This window comes from Marmota marmota, unplaced genomic scaffold (assembly GCF_001458135.2).
Source record: "Marmota marmota marmota unplaced genomic scaffold, marMar, whole genome shotgun sequence".
NCBI lineage: Eukaryota > Metazoa > Chordata > Mammalia > Rodentia > Sciuridae > Marmota > Marmota marmota.
This window is the reverse complement of record NW_025999943.1, coordinates 10,888,127-10,910,093: the sequence shown is the minus strand read 5'-3', so window position 1 is coordinate 10,910,093 and position 21,967 is coordinate 10,888,127. Positions and strand designations below refer to the sequence as shown.

Genomic DNA, 21,967 nt, shown 5'->3' with positions numbered 1-21,967 from the left:
TTTGAGTTCTTACTCTCTTCTCCACTCCCACCTGAAATCAAACTGTGGATAAATAAGACACTTATTATTAACATTTTTATGGTAGAACTTTACTAAATAAGCATTTGCATCTACCCTGAGTCATACCTATGGTCTCTGATGACTGCAATTGCATTTTTTTTTTTTTTTTGGTGTGTGTGTTGGAGGCAGTGCTGGGGATCAAACCCAGGGTCTTGTCAACCACCGAGTTACATCCCCAGCTGTATTACTGCATTTTCTAAAAGGAGTAAAGATTTTTATCAGAATGCTTTTCACATTAGGATTTTCTAGCAGCCCTTCACTCAGGATAGCTAAAGTCCTGTTGCCCTAAAGCTAAGGTACTCACTGCAACGTGATGAGTTAGAACTTCTGCATCTAGAATGGCCCTAGATATTCACCAGGCTAGGAGAATTGAGAAGAATAATTTAAATAATTTTCCAAAGGGCTGAGCTCTGCTTTCAGTATATATATGGAAATCTAGCATTTTCCAAACCTAGGCAATTAATTGTCCAGGGCATTCTAGGGCAAGAAGAACACACTAATAAATCATGTTGATTCCTATGCAGATGAGTTGCAAACATGAATCAGAGGGTTAAAAAAAAAATCACACTCTTTTCATCAGATTGTTAGTGGATCACCCTTTATGATACAAAACATAAAGTATGTTGTAGAGTATGGCCTCACATGAATCACCAGGAAATTGGTTTATAAAAAGAAATGAATTATATGGAAAAATATATGATCTTCTGCTGAATAGGGCTAAAGATGATTGCTAACAATACTCGGTGGAAGTTGGAAGTGAAAAGTGTGAGTGGAGACAGGCTCAAATGACCATTGCTCATCAGTTTATAAACATATTGTGATCAAGACTCTATAGCAGTGTGTGCCGTACAAAAATTCTGACATCTTCAAGCTGGGCCCACACACATAAATAGCTTCCCTGTCAGGACAGCTCTCGTATGGGTGGGAAATAAGATGTATACCCCACAATCAGCACACACTTTTACACAGGCAGTAAAACCCAGACACTTTTATTTAAACTTTAGAAAGCAAACAGGCTACCCACAAAGAATAGTTAGGAAACTCAAAGTGTTTTATTTTGTACTGTTTTCTTAAAAAAAAAAAGTGTAGATCATCATTGATTCATCTGTATAAATATTTCTCCTGGCAATAGTAGTTAACTTTTAACCTCCCATTCAAAAACTTCACAACTTCAAGTATTTGAAATGCACTTAAATTCCCCCCTGCTTTTATTTTCTATATTACGTTCTCATCATGATTAACTGACTCATGAAGTTGAAGAATTTCTTTTAAAAGGAAGTTCAAAAATCTTTACTAGTATGTACTAGGACAAATTAGCATTCTCTGTGTCAGTACCCATTTTAACAGTACTATTTTTCCTAAAAGATAGAAAGTGGGGGGAAAATAGGCATACCTGTTCCATTCAGAGCAAAGCACAAAATATCATTTAAAAAATAAATACCTAAGACATTCCTGCCACACTTCCATGTCCATTTCCTCAGCTGTTGAAAAATTTTCTCAAGTGGCGCTGCATCTCCACCTGCCTTCTACCAGCAACCTCTGTGGCTCTGTCTCACTGAATCTGACTCTGGAGGGTAACTGCTCTTTGTCACTTGTCATGAAGCTTGTAGTTTGATATCCTGGGCTTCACATCCAATTTCAGAAACTCAAATGACACTATATAGACTCACTCTAATTCTTTTTTTAGTGCAGTTTGGCAAATATCCCAAATGAAATTCAACTCTAAGTTAAAAGTATCAAGCAGAGATAGAGCTAAGTGTGTCTGACTTGCTGGGCTGCCCAAAGGCTCTGGTGAGGTTAGGAATAGAAAACCTAATTGTCCCTAGCTGAAGGGCTGCAGACACCTGTTGCTTTGTCACAACAGAACAGTTAACCACAGAGACAGCAGGAACCCAGAGGCCTAACAGCAATCAGGCTGCTGGGCTGCTGTGAATATCTTTAAAGGCCAACAACTGCCCTCAGCTTTGCCCCACCTCACAAACTCAGAAACGTTGGAATCATCTCCACTATAACTCAGTGTTAAGAACAGCAAGCATTAAACACGAACACCTGATAGATTCTGCTCCACATCTCCCTTCTGGGACTCCAGCGCGCTCTTATTTTCAGGCTCTTTCTACCTGCTGATTTGAACTTTGGCTTTGGTTTTGGTTTCTAGAAAAAAATGTATTATAAAGCTGTCTGGAGAGACCACCGCTAGATGGCCAAGTCACCTGGCCTGGCCCGCCCACTGCTGGCCTTGCTGGACCTTCCTGGGTCTGTAAGGAGCAAGGGAGGCTCATGCATCTCTGCTGTGGTGGTCAAGGCCTGCTCCTCTTCTTCGGGTGTCACAGCCAAGGCACTCTCTTCCAAGCTGCTGCCGCTCCGGTCCTCCAGCAGCTGGGGTGCGGTGCCCCCCTGCCCAGCCTCCGGTGGGAGCCGCTGGCTGTTGCTGCCTGCGGGGCTTGGGGCTGCGGGACTGGACGCTGCGGAGGAGGCTTTCCGCGCCGGAGTCTGATGCTCAGCCGCTTGGTTGGCCCAGTTCTGCTCTGTCATCAACAGGTGTTGGTTATTGTAGAGCTTGGCAGGGTGGCCCTTCCCTTGTGACTCATTCAATGCTACCATTTTGAAGTCTGCTGCTGGTGGCGGGGCTCCGGGGTACCCTGCTTCGCCTGCCTGTCCCAGGGGAGAGGCATAATGCGTGTATAAAGGTGGGAATCCAATAGTGACAGTGGGTGGGCGGGAAGCGAGTGGCAATGGCTCTGCGGCCACCAGCTTGGATTCGGAGGTGTCTGGGCCGAAATGATCAGTCACTCCTTGTTTGAATTTTTTCCAGCCCAAGTGGTAAATCTCCAGCATGTTGAGTACAAGAGAGGCACAGGCCACCGCTAGCATGAAGATGATGAAGATGGTCTTCTCGGTGGGTCTGGAGATGAAGCAATCCACCATGTTGGGGCAGGGCCACCGGTCACATCGGTAGAGCGGCTGCAGTTGGAAGCCATACAGAAAGTATTGCCCAGCGATGAAGCCCACCTCAAAGAGCGTCTTAAAGATGATGTTGAAGACGTAGGTCCGCAGCAGCGCCCCAGCGATGCGCACCTTGCCTCGGTCATCACGCACCACAGTCTTATCCTGAGAGCCAGCCCCATCTAGAGACTCCTGACCCCGCTCAAGGTGCGGGTTTTCTCTCCTCAGCAGCTCCTCCTCCCTCTCTTTCTTCTTCTCTTCCATGCGCACAATGTGCAGTACATGGCCCAGGTAGATGAGGGTGGGCGTGGACACGAAGATAATCTGAAGCACCCAGAAGCGGATGTGCGAGATGGGGAAGGCCCTGTCGTAGCACACGTTCTCGCAGCCAGGCTGCTGGGTGTTGCAGGTGAAGTCGGACTGCTCATCACCCCACACCTCCTCTGCTGCGGCCCCCAGCACCAGGATTCTGAAGATGAACAGCACCGTCAGCCAAACCTTGCCGATGACTGTGGAGTGCTCCTGTGCGTTCTCTAGTAGTCGCCCCAGAAAGCTCCAGTCACCCATTGCTTCAGATTGCTAACCTGTAAGGGAACATTGCGCATTAATACGCAGGTTAGAGTAGTTGAGCTGCAGAGGTCAACCACCCCAGGGCAATCATGATGAGTACTAGAATTGAGTCCTATCAGCTGTACTCCCACTTCCAAACATGGGTAGTGCTGGGGAACTCTCCTTAAGGATGTAGGTACACATAGTCAGCTCTTCACATCCTTAGGTTCAACCAACCTCAGATGAAAAAATAATGGGGGCGGGTGGCGGGGGGAATTGCATCTGTCCTCAACAAGTACAAACTTCCATTCATTCATTTTTTTTTTTTTGGTACCAGGGATTGAACCCAGGGGCAATTAATCACTGAGCTACTTCCCCAACCCTTTTTAATATTTTAACTAGAGACAGGTTCTTGTTGAGTTACGTCTCTCTCTAAATTGCTGAGGCTGGCTTTGAACTGGAGATTCTCCTGCCTCAGCCACCTCAGCTTCCTCAGCCGCTGGGATTATAGGCATGTGCCACCATACCTGGCTGTCATTATTTCTTAATACAGTATAACAACCATTTCCACAGTATTTACACCATATCAGGTCTTCTAGAGATGGCTTAAGTATACAAAATGGTATGTGTAGATTCTATGCAATACTAAGCCATTTTATATAAGGGACATGAGCATCTGTGGACTTTAGCATCCATAGGGGTCCTGGAGTCAATGGACATTGAAGTACTGGATGTTATTTCCCTATTAACTTGTGGAACAGAATTGAATTCATATCCACAGCACTGCGCAGTAGTCACAAGTAGTAACTGCTGGCATAAACAAGATAACCATGTGTTCCACTCCTTATTTCAGAGATGAGGAAAGGAAGGCTAGAAAGAGAAATGATTCACCTGACCTCTAACTCCCCACATCTTTCTCCACAGAAGCATGGTATACCCACAGGAGCTCTGGACTCTACCTGCAGCTCAAACCAACTCCAAATCTTCACCTTTGTTTGTGTGAATTAGAGCAAATTTTTCCCAAATTGTTGTTATTCCCGTGTCACCTTCATAATATGTCATGTTGTATTGGTATTATAAGTCATGTGTCATATGTCACCTTGCCATATTAATCTACTACCATTCTTATTATTTACTTTTTTTCTTAATAGCAACTTTCTTTTTATGCTTAAATTTAGCTTAAATAGGAAACTCTACATCACTTCTCTAAAAGGAGGTACTGATACCATAAATGGAAGGTAGCTTTAAATACATTGTTGACAATTGTTTGCTCTAACTTCCCCTCACAAACAACCCCTGAGTATAAACTCTTTATTTATTTAAAGAGGGAGGTTAGAAGTATTAGAGGTGTGTTAAAGATACAAAGGGGATTGGTTCCAGGATCCTGAAAGATACCAAAATCTGTGGATGCTCAAGTTTTGTATATAAAATGGCACAGTTTTTGCATTGAACCTGTACTCATCCTCTTGTATACCTTAAAACATATCTAGATGACTTATAATACCTAATAGGTGTAAATGCTATGTAAATAGTTGTTGTAATGTTTAGGGAGTAATAACTAGAAAAAAGTCTGTACATGTTCAGTATAGACCCATTTTCCCCCCTGAAATATTTCTGATCCTTGATTGGTTGAATTCACAGATGTGAAGCGCTGACTCTACTATAATCAAACTGAGACCTTCAAGACCGCTGTTAGGATGAAAACAGAATTAAGGGATTGAGTTTCTCATCATTTGATTCCATATCAATGAATATACAACCTAAAATCACCTCTCCTATTAAGTGTAATCTTTGTGGTCCCTACAGAAACTCAAGTTAGACACTTGGGCAAAGATGGATGGAGTGGTGGCTGGGTGCCAGAGGAGGTACCAGGGATAACAGGTCGTGATAATCCTTCCAGGACCAGGGCTGCAGTCCTTCAGCAGGAAGTCACCCAATAGCACTAATAGGCATCCAATGTGTCCCTAGTGCTGTGCTGGGAACTAGGGAAACACCTCCAAATGCAGCCAAGGTGCTACAGTGGAGCCAAATAAACAGGGGAAAAGCCACCAGGCCTTGGTCTTCTGGGCTGGAGAGTCAAGGGTGCTGGGCAGGGCTCATAGGTGTGACTACACCTGAGGACAGGAGAGCTGCAGGCACACTCTAGACCCCCTCAGCAAGAGTTAAGAATGTGTCTGGGAGCAGGAGCTGCCTCTCTCTGAGCCTGTGGAAAATAGGTGACAGTGATGAAGGGAGGTAAGACATGGACTCTGTTTTAGAAGGCAGTAGCACTCTTCAGACACAGGGGATACAGATTAGGTGTCCCATGTCATTGCTGCTCAAATAGTCTGGGCACTGTGACTGAACTAAAGAAGAGCTTCAGCGTTCTCAAAGCCACTCTTGGCAGTAAGGAAAGCCATCTCTGCTGTATGAGTATTCCTAGGTTGCCAGTGGAATACATTTTAAATTTTAAAATGTTCAAAATATTAATTTTTATGATTAGGATTGAAGGCAAATAAAACTTGCTAGAAATCTGATGAATACCTGTCTTTGAATACACTTTCAACTCTTTGCTTATTCAGTCGAGATCTTTAGAGAAATCTTACTCTTCATGGACTCTACAGTCTCCTTGTCCCATATTGTGACTGGTATAACTGGCATCTTCTTCTTCTTCTTCTTTTTTTAAACATATTTTTAGTTGTCAATGGACTTTATTTATTTATTTATATGTGGTGCCGAGAATCGAACCCACAACCCCATCACCTTCATTGACTTAAAAATGCAAAAGAGAAGGCTGACAATGACATAGATTTCTCTAACCATAAAAGATGCTTTAGACATGAACCTTAATGTCAAACCAGACCTAATGATCACTTAATGATATCAAGATTTTTCTTTGTATATTTTTCTTAGTGATATCCACATGGGGTGATTTTAGTTAACAGAAAGTTGACTCTGCCAAGAAAATTCCCACACGAGCATGCTAATGTTTGAATTTCTACTGTGAGAGTTTTGTCTCTAGTTAAAAATGTAAATACTCCAGGATAAGTCTCAGTTTGATCCTGATAAATGGGTTTGGGACTATAAGATGGGTAGCTGCCACTGGATCAAGAATGATGACTATTAATGTATATGTGGTCATGGCAGTTAACACATGACTAATTTGAGAAAAATAATATATAAATTCTATTCAATTAGTAACTGGTATCATTTTGCATATTCTTAGAAGGTAAAATATTTTACTTCTGAAACTTAATTATTATACATGAAACAACCCACTTTTGCCCATGAGGCAAAAGTCAGGGAACCATTCTAGGTGACTTCCTGCTTCTCCTCCAAGCTATAATTCTCTTAATCAGTCCTCACAGGCATCCCTAGGACAGTCACTCAGGGCCCTTAAGATTATCATGAAGGTTCCTTGCTGTGGTTTTTATGTGGTGCTAAGTGTCCCCCAAAAGTACATGCGTTTGAATCTTGGTCCCCAGGATGGTGCTACTGGAAGGTCATGGTTCTTTTAAGGGGTGGAGCCTAGTGGGAAGTCCTCTGAAGGAGGATTGTGGGGTCTCCCCCCTCTCTTTCCCCCCCGTCTCTGATTTCCTTTTAGCCATGTAAGATCCTCCTTTCACACAGATATCTTTTATTTGGTGAAAGAATCACCAGAATTGAGCTAATGCCAGTGCCATGTCCAAAACAGTGAGCTAAATTAACTACTTCATAAGTAGCCTGTGTCAGATCCTTCAATATGGTGACAAAAAGCTCACTAAGAAGCCCCCAATGGTACCTCTGCCCTTAGCCCTCCCTTCTCTGCAGTCTGCTGAGATCTTTTAACACATAGCCCTGAGCAAAGAACTGTCAAGTCTCCGACCAACACTGCATAGGACCAAACCATGGTAGCATGCAAGACCCATCAGGACTGGCCACAGCCCTAGGCACATCAAACTCCTGCAGCCTCTGAAACACCACAGTTATGGCTTCTGCACATGGTGTTTCTCTAGCCTGAAACCCATCCCCATCCAGAGCCCAGCCTGCTGAATTGTCCTTACTTCACATTCCCCTTAAAGGTGGCCAATGCAGACCTACACCACTGCCCTGGGTAATCTCTTCTCCTGACCATGCTCTCCTCTGTTTCAGGAAGTTCCCTCCATCTCCTACCCACTCAGGCTAACAACACAGGTGTCCCCTCTCTTTGCTGTCAAGGACAGCAGGGTCTCTGGTCTCCAAAGATCACTTGACTGCTGCAGGCTTGTCCTCCTTAACTCTGGTCCTGAGGGTGGAACTGGCTCATGCACCCCTCCCTCTTGACATCTGCAGCAAAACTGGAAGATGTGCATTTCTGGAGGTGTGTGAGGAGAAGATAGTGTGGGTATCTAATGCTTCCAGCCACCCTCAGATGCACAAGCAGTTTTGCACTGTTTGCCACAGTGTCACCTGTTTGTTGATGTGCTCAATCCAGGGGCTGATGGGCTCCCCACCCAGCATTGGTGGCACACAGGAAGGAAGGAGACTTTGCTGTTCGTCACAGACTGGACAGAGCTGCTGGCATTTCCCTGTGGAGTCAGAGAGGCAAAAATATTCTGCAACGTTCAGAGTGACCTCACAGCAAGTAACTATCTCAGCCCAAATGTTCATTGTGTGTGTGCACCTGTTAAGGAACACAGGGCCACAAACTCCTTATTTCATTGGTAAATCAGAAGAGGAAGGAGAAGCTGACGACTTCTACAGTGTCTTATTACTATAGTGTCTTGTTACTCAGCTATTCTGGCTTCCCCCTTTCCAGGCTTTTTTCAGCCCAAGTGTTCATAGTATCCAAATATATGCCACTGGAATTGCACTGTGACCTTCTGGTGCAGCCTGTAAGAATGATGCTATCTGGATGATCTGCCTGTGCTTTGGCAGTGGTTACAGCTCATTAAATGTGAGAGATGAACAATTAAGAACATGTCTTAAGTGGGAGCATCCAGCAATATACTCTGTATGGTAATGTACAGTGGTAAGATTTTTCTGGGAAAGAATTTAGTAACATGTATGAGAAATGTAAAGTTATAATACCTTTGACCTTGAATTCTACTTGTAGGGCCCAATACTAAGAAAATAACCAGTTATTTATATAAATGTTTGTACATGATTTCTTATAAATGTTACTTACAAGAAGGAAGAGCTGGAAACAGAAATGTCCCTTAAAAGATGACAGTCAAATAAATCATTGTGGCTGGCTGTGGCTGACCCAATGGTTGACAACCCAGGTCCTAGTCATCTCTTCTCCTTTGTCTGCCTATAATGTGACTAGGAAGAGAAGTCCTTGCTTCCCCATCCTCCCTTCTGGCTAGAAGTGACTATAAAATGCATTTTGCCCACTGAGATATAAGAATCCTGCTGGAAAACTGGTTTTCAAAGAAAAAGGCAGATGCTATTTGTACTGTTTCTGTATCGAGTACATATGTGATACCTGGAATTGGGCAGCCATCTTGCAAACTTGAGTCAATAAGCTTGAGGGAAGAGTCAAGAAAGCCCCAAGGCATCTGCTGGGACAATGTGGAGTTGTTGAATCAACTCTACCAGCCACTTTCAGCCTTTTTTATGTTAGGAGGAAAAACTATATTTATTTTAGTTAGATATTTTTGTGTTACTTGCAGACAAAATAATTCCTAATTGATATACCACCTTAAATTCCTTACAGAATAAGACTGGGCATACAAGAAAATATATGGTTGACTCATAATTACTAAAATATAATATGATTCATAACTATTGAAATATATTGATACCTTGTTATAGTAAACATAATTTCAAAGCACATTAATAATTTGAAGAAATACTGATGCTACAATGATAAATGACAAAAGACTCATACAGTACTATGGTCTAATATCACCTGTTTTACACATACTCACACATGCACGTAGAGAAAGGAAGAATGATACTGAAATGTTAACAGTGGTGTTTTTGAGAATGGGGTGATTTTTATTTTCTTTTCATATATATCTACATTTTCCATAACTTCATATCACATCATCATAAAAGCTTCCTGACCATGGCTTATATTTTTTGAAGTTCTAGTTTTTGAAAAAATCAGCTGATTCCTTTTTCATTGTTCATCATGGTTTCTACTTCTTTCTGCTCTTTAATTGTGTCAATAGTAAGTACACAAAAGACAAATACAATACACTGTGCACAATTAGCCCAGTGTTAGAAGATAATGCTTCTGGGATTGCTGAGGCAAATAACTAGCCCTGACAGGACAGCAGCTATGATTGATGACACAGAGCTTAAAGTGAACTCCATCCTCCTGCCTGACAGTCTATACATTGGGAGCAGTATTGGGGGGAGGGATGCAGTTTCCCCCACAGAACCTAAGTATTCAAGGGTAAGTGTGTCCCCTATACTCACTGGTGAACCTAACTGCTGCACTTCACAGGTTGGGTTTTGTTTTGTAAAATGCATATGCACATGAATGACAAATTTAACCAGAGCACTATTTGGAATATTAACAATCTGGATAGACGTCAGATTAAATGGGCACCTCCAAAGCAGAAGTGGCATCCATCTCCCTGCACAGTGTCAGACTTCAGGTGGTTCCAGATGACAAGTAGAGGTTCTAGAGGTTTTTTTTTTTTTAATTAATACCACTTTCAAATCTTAGCCTTACAATGAATCCCACCATCATGTACATCTATAATGCACCAATAAAAATATGGGAAAAATAAAGAAATCACATCTCTAGTATTAGTCAGATAGAAAAATCAGTACAGATATGAGTCACAGTGGCTCAGCAAGAATACTTCAGACAGGATCTTCAGAAATTGAGATCAAGGGGAACTAGCACAGAGGGTGGGTGAAGGGAATGCCTAGCACCCACTTGGAGGAGAGGGTGCTATGATTTGGATGTGGTTTGTCCCCCAAAGTTGTGTTGGGAGCTTCGTCCCCAGGATGGCAATGTTAGAGGATGATGTGAGGCCTGGTGGGAGGTTCTTAGGTCAACTGGGGGTATGCTTTTGGAAGTGACTATGAGATCCTAGCTGCCCAACATGTTTTGCAGCCAACAGGGTCCTTGAACCTCCAAAACTATGAGCTGAATAAACTTCTTTCTAAGCAGTCTACCTCAGGCATTTCATCACAGTAATGCAAAATGGACTAGTACAGGTTTATTTTCATCTTTAATGGAAAACCTCAAAGTGTGACTGCTAACTTTGTAAGGTTCATGTGATCTAACAATAGAATACTGTACCCTGCATTATTGAGCATTTTTAAGATAAGGTCATGTGCTGCCATAACCTTTCAGGCAACGATGGATTACATATATGATGAGGTTCCATAAGCTTATACCACAGTGATACCATAACCATGTTAATTTGTATAAGTAGACTTGATGATGTTCATACGATGATGGAAAAAAACCCCAATAACATTGTCAGAATGCAGGAAGTGATTAGGAGGAGGGTCTATCTGTCTGTGGTTGGGGCTTCATGGGAGGGGGTGTGAAGAGCAGAGAAAAAGTCCTTAGGACGAAATTGGCAGAAAACAAAAAACAAAGAAACAAGATATCAGAAAGGACTCATGACTTGGATATGCAAAGGTGGGACTTCAGGGAATGGTCCCACAGCCAGGCACTGTGGGAAGGGACCAAGGTGAATGAAGACCAAGCCCACTGGTACTAGATGGTGCCAACAAAATGGTCTCCTTCAGTGTGGGCCAGATGAGCTTCCTCAAAGTCAAAAAGTTTGGATTTTGTTAGGTTCTTGGAAAATATGCTCTGTGAAATTATCTTTTATTTTTGGCATCATCATTTCCTCTTTTTCAGTCATTGTAGGAAAGTTAGTTAAAAAATTTTTTTAACAGAACAGGGAAATAGGCTTTTTAAATTTAGAATAATTTTAGAATTAAAAATCTTTCAAAAATATCATAAGTTTCTACATACTCTTCATCCAGATTCCCCAAATACAAATAACTTGATAACTGCCATAATATTATTAAAATCTATGAAATTAACATTGGTGAAATATTTTTTTTTGTAATTGTCTTTTTCTGTGTGGTGCTAGGGATCAAACCCCAGGGCAAGTGCTCAATGCACTGAGATATACTTCCATCCTGATAAAATACTCTTAAAGACATGATTTAAATTTTGGCAATTGTCTGAATAATGTCTTTTTCTGGTTCACCATACCACATTGAATTTAGGTTTCCTATCTCCCAAGACTTCTCTAGTCTGAGAAATTTCACCTTTTTCTTAACCTTGAAAAGTCTGAAGAATATTGAACAGTTGTTTTATAGAAACATCTCTCTTTTTTTAAAGAGACAAGGGTGTTGCCCAGGCTGGCCTCAAGAGATCCTCTTGCCTCAGCCTCTCAAGTAGATGGGAAGTTCAGAAACTTGTAATCTCAGAAGAAACGGTCAGGTAACTCCTGCAGCTTCTAAAGTCAATATGGAGCCAGAAGGGGCTTGAAGACCAGGGATGGGCTCAAGGGCAAAAGGGCACCAAGGATAGGAGAGCCAGCATACCTGTGAGTCACACTTACGTATCAGAAGGCAGCCTTGAGAACTGTGAAGAGGGGTGACTAACAGTGTCAACATTCTTTGCAGTGTTCAAGAATGAAAACAAATAAAAGGCCCTTTGATCTCACAAGAGGGAGACCACTGTTGGTCCTCAAGAGACCAGTCTCATGGGAGGGTAGGGACAAAAAATATAGGAGAAGAGTTAAAGAGGAGTAGATGGGGGGAGTAAAATTATATACAGAACACTTGCTCAATAAATCTAGAACTCAAAGGAAGAACAGTCAATGTGGATTAAAGGAAGGTGCAGGGCCTAATGGAGATTTCTTCAAGTCAGGGGAGTTGTGGGTATTAGACATCAGAGAGTGAAATCACAAGAGAAGATGAGGATGGGTAGACACAAGCAGCTTCCTTCCAATGACAGGAGGGAGGTGGGAGGGCAGCTGTGGGATGAAACCTCCTCTAGAGTGCTAACGAGACTTCTGTCAGCAAGGTCAAAAAGGAGGTCATCTCCAGCCAGGACAAGACTCAAGCCCCTGAGAAGACAGAATGTCCGATGATGGGGGCCAGAGAAGGTGAGAGTATAGTTCCACTTCCATTCCCTTCACAGCCAGACACCGATCCACAGGCAACATGCAGTCCTTCAACATGTTCAACCCAAAGGATTCTCTGAGGACTTGGTATTGAATTAAACAAGGGCTCTGTCCCTTGCCACTGAACACTTAGGTGTGTGTATGGGGTGGGGAGGCAGACACACAACCCATACCTTGTCAGATATGCCAGTGCCCTCTCTTCTTTGGGGACACAGAAAGGAGTGGGGTACAGATGGGGGCATATGGTCAGAGAGGAGCAGGGAAGGCTTCATAGGGTAGTGGGCAGGGGGTGAGGACATTAAGACAAAAGAAAAGGGAAGCCTCAGCTAAGGAAGCAGAGTATTCCAGGCAGGAAAGGGGCAAGGGTGAGCCCAAAGCCTCCAGTGAAGGGACCATGCTGGTATCCAGAGAAGCAGTGCAAGTGGTGAGAAACAGGAGAACATGCATGAAGGTTGCCCCCACGGAGAAATGCCTATGAGTGGGGTGGGATGGGGAGGGGAGACCAAAGAGAACTGTGTTCATGCCTCCATTTAGAGAAATGGAACTGTCTTTTTCCAAGATGGGGAAGGCAGAGGAGGGCCAGGTTGGGGAAGGGCATGGCAATCAAGAGTTTAATTGGGATGTATGAAGTTTAAATGCCTAATAGACATGGAAGTGTTAGGGCTGAAGGTTCACATCTGGGATCTGTTGTCAAGCAGATGGTATTTTAAACCCTCAGACTGCATGGAGATCATCTAGGGCAGCAGAGAATAAGAGGAGCTGAGGTCAGAGACCTGGGGTTCTGGATCATCTGCAAGGTAAGCACAGAGGGGCTTGTGAGGGAGCTGCTCATCAGGAATGCAAGTTTGAGTTAAGACTAGAGTAGAAACAGAACCAAAAGATTTAATCTGTATTATACTCAATATCTTTTTATAACAATATCAATATAAAAAATTTTATAATAAAATTTTTAAAAATTTATTTTTTAGTATAGATGGACACAGTACCTTTATTTTTTAATTTTTTTTAATGTGGTGCTGAGAATCGAACCCAGTGCCTCACACATGCTAGGCAAACACACTTCCTCTGAGCCACAATCCCAGCCCAATATAGCAATATCTTGACAAAACACTGTTACTGGGTTTACAAATTAGGTAAATAGAGTATAATGTAATATAATGAAGTAATATAATGTGGGGTAGGGCTAGGTAGATTAATTTTGTAATAACTGTGTGTGATTGTCTGGAATATTGTTGAGTGGAATTGTGAGGCTTAGCCAGAAAGAGTTCTATGTTCAGTTAGTAATGTCTGCTCAGGTTTGGAGGCAGTGGTGGCTCACGTGCTAATTTTTGCTATCTAAAAGGACACAGTGGGCTGAACTAGTCATAAATAATATATGTTGATAAATGGGCTGCCCTAGTTATCTTTTCAGCAGTGGAAAGACTTTTCCATTAGCTTATTTCATCTTTCACACTTAAGACAGTATAGTTGACCCTCCAAAACCAACCAGGAATTCAACCAACCTCAGATCAAAAATATGAATTAAAAACTTGCATCTGAACTGAACATGTATAAACATTTTTCTTGCTTTGATTCTCTTATACATATGATAACTACTTACATAAAATTATACTGTATTAGGTATTAATAAGTCACCTAGAGATGGTTTAATGTATATAGGAGGTTGTGTACAGACAGGTTCTATTCAAATACTATGCCATTTCACATAAGGTACTTGAGCATTCATAGATTTTTACTTTCTGCATGGGATGGTGTGTATGTTGGGCAGGGAGGTTCCTGGGACCAATTCCCAGTGGATACTCAGGAATGACTGTACTTGATATATGGTAGGGCGAGTCCCTCAACCTTGTTCTGCATATGACATTTGGTTTCAATTTATCAAGTTACACAAAAATCCAAGGTACAATTTTAATTGAAATGCATTAAATTAATAGACAAATCAAATTTACCTCTTTACAATCTAGTTTTCCCAGCAAGGGGCACAACTATGCCACCAGTGAGGAACTTTTTAATATCTTTCAATTGTACTTTGAATCTTGACCTTGAAAACCTCATACATCTTTTGTAAGGTTTATTCCCAGATGCTTTAGAGTTGTTCTAAATAGTTTTTCAAATTTTATGATTGGTTATCATTGATACCCAGAAACATTATTTTTGTTTTTGAAAGCACTAAGAATGGAACCCAGAGTCTCATGCATGTTAGGCACAACTTTACCATTAAGCTATACCCTCAGCCTGAACATTATTTTTATACATTAATCTTGTATCCAGCAACCTGTTAGAAGGCACTTAATATTTATAGTGGAATATTCCTTTGAATGTTCTATGTAGACACACAATTATAACATCTGCTATTAAGCATAAATGTATCTCTTCCTTTTCTAACATTAATTTCTGTTATTGCTTTTTCTTGTCTTCCAGAGCCAGCCAAGACTTCTACTGCCTGTAGATGACATACTTTCTTGTTTCTGATTTTAACACAAATAATTCTAAAATTTTATTATTGACCATGATGATGTTTTAACTTATATCTAGCTAAGGAAATTTCTGTCTAGTCTTTTCTATAGACTTTGTGCTATTTTTGTTTTCTAAACCATGAATGAGTACTGGATTTAGTAGAGCACTATTTCCTAGTATCTATTGTGAGTTTGATCACCTTAGCTTTGCTGGTATAAGTTCTTATCATGATTTAATTCTCAATACTACTAGAATATTTAATTTGCTAAAACTCCATTTTGGATTCTTGTTTGTTCATACCTAAGATTGAGCTCAACTTTTTTAAAAAAACTATCATCAGATTTTGGCATGTAAGTTATTTAAGACTGAAAAATTTTAAATTTCTTTAAATAAGCTCATATAAGAATCCTATAAAACAGTTTGGGATATTTTTAATAGGGCTAGGAAGATGATTTGTTTACAAACTCAATTTCATGAACCATAACTGATATATGTAAGGTTTGCTATTTTTTAAGTTAATTTTGATCATTTGTATCTTTTAGAAAATTTTCCATTTCATCTATTTCAAATTTATTAACATAAAATTCTTTGGCATTTTCTTATGCTCTTTAAACCCTATATCTGTACTAGATTCCTTTGTTTGGTTCCAAATATTGCTTGGGGCTTTAAAAATATTAGTCCTGTTAGAAGTTATTCTTTTCTTTCTTTTTGGTACTGGGGAACAAACCCAGGGCCTTGCACATGATGGGTAAGTGCTCTATTACTGAACTGAATATCCCCCAGCACAGTTTTTCTTTTTTTTTTTCTTTTTAAAAGAACTAACTTTGATATGTTTAAAAAGGAATGACAGTTTACTTTGTTGTTGTTTTTTTCCCCAGTGTCTTACCATGTATGCTATATTCATGGCATAGAATAAGTCTGCGAAAAATTCCTATGGATCTTTTAAATAGATAATACCAATTTTAGTATTTCCCAGGATTACTATAAAATACCCATATATAATTTAAGGGCCTCCTTTACCTAAGTGTAAAATTTTTATTATTATTATATAGTCACGGGGGTTTCTATCCCCACTTTAAAAGGTAAAATGCATGGGCTGGGGATGTAGATCAAGCGGTAGCGTGCTCACCTGGCATGCGTGCGGCACTGGGTTCGATCCTCAGCACCACATACATACACATAAAGATGTTGTGTCTGCCGAAAATATTAAAAAATTCTCTCTCTCTCTCTTTTTTTTTTAAAAAAGGTAAAATGCAGGTCATTCTTAATTATTTTTGAACAATTTTCTATCTGCAATGGATCCCATGTCTTTATTCTTTGCTGTTGAATAAATTGGTAAACATTGTATGAGACTTTTTTCATTAACTTAATAATTTAATGCTCTGGCAGGAAATTCCCATTCAGAATCAACTGATTTTAGTGAAATTATAAAACATTAATTTTTCCAACTTCTTTACTCACAGTTCTAAAGCACTGCTAGGAGTACATTTTTTTTTATAGTCACAGAATAAGTCTCCAGAAACACCAAATTGTTTTTTTTCTTTGTTATATCTGCATTTACAAAATTCATTTTTAAATTACACTTTTAATTTTACTTATATTACTTATGAAATAAGAATGTATGGGAAGCACTTGTAATAATGTATGCCATGCATTATTATCATCTTATTTTCTCTTTCATGTGGGGATTTTAATCATTTATGAGTACCTGAAAAGCTGACTGCTCTTGAGCCTTAATTTGGCTAAGTAAGGCATATACAATGAACACTTTTCATCTCTATTCAAAGGAAAGAATGAATCAGTTTTTATTTCTTGACCTATTGCAATTAAAAGCCTAGTGAGAGCTAATTTTATTTTTTAAGACAGGGTCTTGCAATGTTCCAGGATCACCTTGAACTTGTGTGCTAAAGTAATGCTCCTGCCTCAGCCTCCCGAGTAGCTGGGGTAACAGGTACATGCCACCACACCTTGTTGCAATGACAGCTAATTTTAATTTGCAAGTAATTTTTAAAAAATGTGTTTATTTAAAACCAAAGGTTTTTAATGTTTTATATTCAAGAGGGCAACATTAACTTTTTAATCCGTATTTTCTTCTTGAAACACTTGACTAAAATAAATACTCCTTTTGGAAATATTAAGTCACTATTTCCACAATTAGAGTTCTAACATTAAGTTAGAAACTTAACAGCTGGCCAAGCTTCAGTTCAACTAAAAGAAAGATGGAGACAGTGCGGAGCATAATTAGAAACACAACTGCCCTCCAGGACTATTCATGTCACACAGGGTTCCTCTTAAGCCCTCCAGATACCCTCCCTTTCCATTACCCTGGCCAAGTCCTCTGGTTTCTTCTGCCAATTATTAAATGGCATTATAAGTTTTTAAATAACTTCTGTGAAAGAACTGTGAATTCCACTAGAATTCTTCACTTACCCAACATTTTATTTAGATATTTAATGGTATGTTAACTCTAATGTAATTACTTCAACATTGATACTCCAAGTTTTAATAATTAAGTAATGAAAAAAGTCACTACTCAAAGTAAAATGGAATGCATCAGTATCCCACTTTCTGAGGGGCTGCTTAGAATAATAAATAAAATTACAGGGGTGGTGGTTTAGCATACCAGTGATCTGAACAGGTTCTTGTCTAAAACGTCGAGTCACAAAGAATGATTAGTATTTCAAACACTGACTTCATAAATACAGTCAAAAGGTAATTTCCCTATACGAACCCAATGACATCATTCAGGAACCTTACTCATTATCCATGGAAGAAATATGGTATCATAACATTGCAGTATTGGAAAAAATTTCAAGGCACTCTAGTTTATCTTCTTTTTTATAAACAAGGAAATGGAGGCACAGAGAGGGCACTGAGATTTGCCTAAGGTTGCACATCCCAAAGTGGTGAACTTCTGATTTCCAACTCCTGGTACAACTTACCTTCCCCTCCTTCCGCATGACTTCATACACCAGGCGGACGGTTCAGGTTACAACAGTTGTCTTTTGTATTATATCAAATTCTGACACATTTTCCAATATACATATTTAGAAACACAGGTTAGAGTACATTTTAAGCTTTCACTCTTCCAGTGAAAATCTAAACAGGGCATTTTCACCTTTTATAAAAATTGTTAAATAATCATTGACATGCTAAGGACAGTCCAGTTACTTTATCACATAAATTAGAATCATAATTTCAAAGCAAATTCAGATAATTTTACTCTTATTTAGTGAACAAAACCTCACAACTTGATAATTTTTATATTTTATTATCCATTTATATTACAAATTATACATTTAAATGTTTTCTTTGTTGTAGAAAAATTCCTACAGTATAAATATAATTTCACTTTTCTTACTCAAACCTACTCTATTAGTATATAATAGAGATCTCTTCTGTGTTCCAGAACAAAAAGATTTATTTCAAATCTAAGAGGAATTGGAGTATCATGAATAAATGAACAATTTATGGAGATCATCAGGTGGACTAAGTGAAAAAAAATTGATTTATATATTTAGTATCTTTAGTTTGTTAACAGTAAATTTAAAGTAAATCACTAATTCTTCAAATTAAAGAAAAATGCAAGAGTGCGGAAACTATTCATACCAACCATTACTAGGCCATATTTCTGGAGCCTTAGTACAGTTTAAAAAGCAAGCAATAGGGCACCAACCTAATTACCATGACGAAGAACTTCCCATCACTGTAAGAACAAAATTTAAGATGCAACTTTATTTCATTGCCTTTAAGCATTATATTAAAATTGCAAAACATATAGTTTACATACATATGCTGGTATAGTTACATGTACAGAATTGGATTTCTTTTCTCTCTTCAATTCAGTGAATATTTATAAAATAGCTTGTATATGTGTGGCACTATATATACTGTGCACTGAGGATATTTAAATAATTAAGATATAGTCCTTATCCTAAGGAGATTCATTTGTAATCCATGGAAGAGGCAGATTTGTTTAAAAAAAATAAAAAAGAGGATCAAAATACTGGGACTAGGCATTATACAATGGCAGAAAGGAGATTGAGACTACAGGTTTATCAAGCCATTAAGTGAATTTGGCTATTTTTTCAGGCTTTCTACACAGGATAAAATGCTTCTCAATGTATTCTGGAATGTTTTGACGCTATTTTAGCAAATTACAAAAGCTCTGCATTTATTAAGTTATTGCATAATTATGTGAAACACTTAAGATCCTAAAAATATATCTATCCTATTTAACATTAGGTGCATGTTCCAGAAATGACCACATTTGAAAAACCATAATTTAAATTCTTTACATGCATGAGGCTTTCTGGAATTCACATTATTTTAAGTTTCAAACTCAAGTGCAAAAATTATTTTAATTAAGAAAAATAAATGCAATAACTTAAAATGTAAGTTAGCATTCAGAAAACTGGATAATATGATTCTGCCAAAATGAAACCTAATATCATCTATAGCTATAATGCACTAACAAAAACAGAAAGACAAAAAAGAAATAATATATTATAAGGTACAAATGAGATATTTACATTGAAGAAATCATTACAGTGGTTGCCTCTGAGGAGGGGAATTGGGGTTGGTGGGGGACTTTTCTTTTCATCTATACTTCTTTAAAATATATATTTTTAAGATGTTGATGGATCTTTATTTTATTCATTTATTTATATATAGTGCTGAGAATCAAACCCAGTGCCTCACACATGCTAGGCAAGCACTCTACTGCTGAGCCACAACCCCAGCCCCTCTTTTTACCTATGCTTAAAAAAAAAATGAAAAACAACAAAAAAAAAAAACCCTTTTTTTTAGTTGTAGATGGGCACAATACTTTTATTTTATTTATTTATTTTTATATGGTGCTGAGGATCAAACCCAGTGCCTCACACATGTTAGTCAAGCACTCTCTCTGTGAGTTGCAACCACAGCCCATTTTACCTATACTTTTGTGAACTTTGAAATTTTCATGTACTTGGATTGTCTCCAAATAAAATAATTTTTTAAAAAATTGGGTCAAAATTCTTTTTCTTATTGGCAAAGAATTAAAATATTACCTGCTATTTTATTATTATTATTGCTACTAATACTATTATTATTACTAATAATACTAGTAGCAGTAGTAGGAACTGAATCCAGGGTCCTGGGCATGCTAAGTAGGTGCTCTACCACTGAGCTACATCGCCCAACCCTTTTAAAATTTATTTCACTTCTTGCTAAATTGCCCAGGCTGTCCTCCAACTCAAAATCCTCTTGCTTGAGCCTCTTGAGTAGCTGGATTTACAGGCATGCACCACCAGACCTGACTTCCTGCCATTATATTTAAAGACAAGTTTCAGCCATGCACTGGTTAACAAACAGCACTAATTTATTACCAGTACTACAGTTTTATGAATTACTTCACCCTAAAGGGACACGTGCATTGCCCTTATTTGATGCTTATCTCAACAGGATCCAAACTGCTGAGCCGGTGGATTCTGTGCCAAATTAGCTGATGTTTACTTTGAACACACTGGTATTTGGAAAATAAATCCCCCCTTTTTCCTTTCTAATCTTTTAACGTTTGTTTTGCAATACATTCCATAGCACTGTGGATGATCTGCCAGTGGTGATGCACCATCGTTTTGAATTTTTAGGTGAGAGCCAATACATAATTCATTTCTCAGCTGTTTGTATATAATCACTTTTTTTTTTTCTTCCCAGATTTTGGGCATTGACCCCGCAGCCTGGGTTTGTTGGGCAAGTGTTCTACAATGAGTTACAACTCCAGTCCTATAATCATTTTTAAATGGCATATTTTGCAAGCACCTTGATAAAATAAAAACGGGTTTTGAAGCCCCAGTCACAAAAATTCACGAACTGTGCATAGTGGGATGAATCTGTTCAGTAAAATGTGGAGTAGTAGGCAGCAAAGTAATAGAGTCGCCGGATCACTGTGATTTACTGTCACTACAAGTCTCCTAAAGGAAAGGATTACTGTAGAGTGCAGATAAGTGTTTTTCCACTGTTCCGTAAATTCTTAACACTTACATTATCACAAGCATATAGATCAGGAAATTACGTCGTAGCACTAATCTCTTATGTAATTCTTTAAAAAGAAAAAAAGAAACTTTAAAAAAGTTTCTTAAAGGCAAGTCAACTTCGTTTCCAAACCTTCCCAGCACAATTTCAGAGACCATGGCGATGGTATCGCCCGCACAGTTGCACTCCCCTCTCTGCAGCTGTTAGCTGTGAGAGTTTTCAAGTATTCCTTACGCTCCCTAATGTTCTGGGGCAGCCCCTGATGACCCCCAAACCAGAGGGAAAACATTCCCATGAAAACGACTTCAGCCTTAGCCACCCATCAAGGAGAACTGGAGCTCCGCTGAAACTTCCAGGAGCAAAGAATGGAGGTCAATTATGCCAAAAGTTTCTCTAGGGCCCAGCTCCCCAGCCCTGCGGTTCTCCTAACTCTTCCAAGTATCCCGAAAGAACTCCAGGGAGCTGGGAGCCGCCCACGCGCGGGCCCAGATTTCCGGAGCTGTCCCAGGAGGGTAGCGACGTCGTGTCCCGCCCGTCCCTTGCCGGGCGCTGCCCTCGGCCCCGGCGCCGGCCTCCTGAGCGCCCCAGCCCGCCTTACCCCGCTCTACTGNGTGTGGAAACCCGGACTCTCCCCTGCCGACCCACACCCACCAACGCACGTTATTGCGGGGTTGGAGGGCAGAGCTGAGCGCGCGCGGACCCGACCCGCCTCGGGGAGCACCCTCAGAGTGTACGTGCGCTCATCTGCCCGGGCCAACCAGGCCTGCAGTTACTCTCAGGGAGTTACACTCCCTGAACCTGGATTGTGTGGGCGTCGGGGCACCTCGGCCCCTCCCGCGTGCCGCCGCCTGGGGACTTGGGCCCTGGACCGACAGCGCAGGGTG

The 21,967-nt window shown here is 40.0% G+C and overlaps 1 protein-coding gene across 2 annotated transcripts; it reads right to left on the bottom strand.

Moving 5' to 3' along the window:
• Positions 1-1,033: 1,033 nt before the first annotated feature.
• Positions 1,034-21,696, bottom strand: Gja3 (gap junction protein alpha 3). Of its 2 annotated transcripts, XM_048801436.1 has the most exons (3): positions 8,978-11,517; positions 7,960-8,078; positions 1,034-3,587 (listed from the first exon to the last, which is right to left on the bottom strand). In XM_048801436.1, the coding sequence occupies exon 3, from the start codon at positions 3,568-3,570 to the stop codon at positions 2,254-2,256; it is 1,317 nt and encodes a 438-aa protein (XP_048657393.1). In that variant the 5' UTR covers positions 3,571-3,587; positions 7,960-8,078; positions 8,978-11,517; the 3' UTR covers positions 1,034-2,253. The 2 variants fall into 2 exon arrangements, with proteins under 2 accessions (XP_048657393.1, XP_015354803.1); XM_015499317.2 differs by lacking the exons at positions 7,960-8,078; positions 8,978-11,517 and adding an exon at positions 21,682-21,696.
• Positions 21,697-21,967: the final 271 nt, after the last annotated feature.

Excerpts from the sequence above, each read along its gene's own strand:
- Gja3 (XM_015499317.2), bottom strand. The coding sequence starts at position 3,570 with ATGGGTGACTGGAGCTTTCTGGGGCGACTACTAGAGAACGCACAGGAG.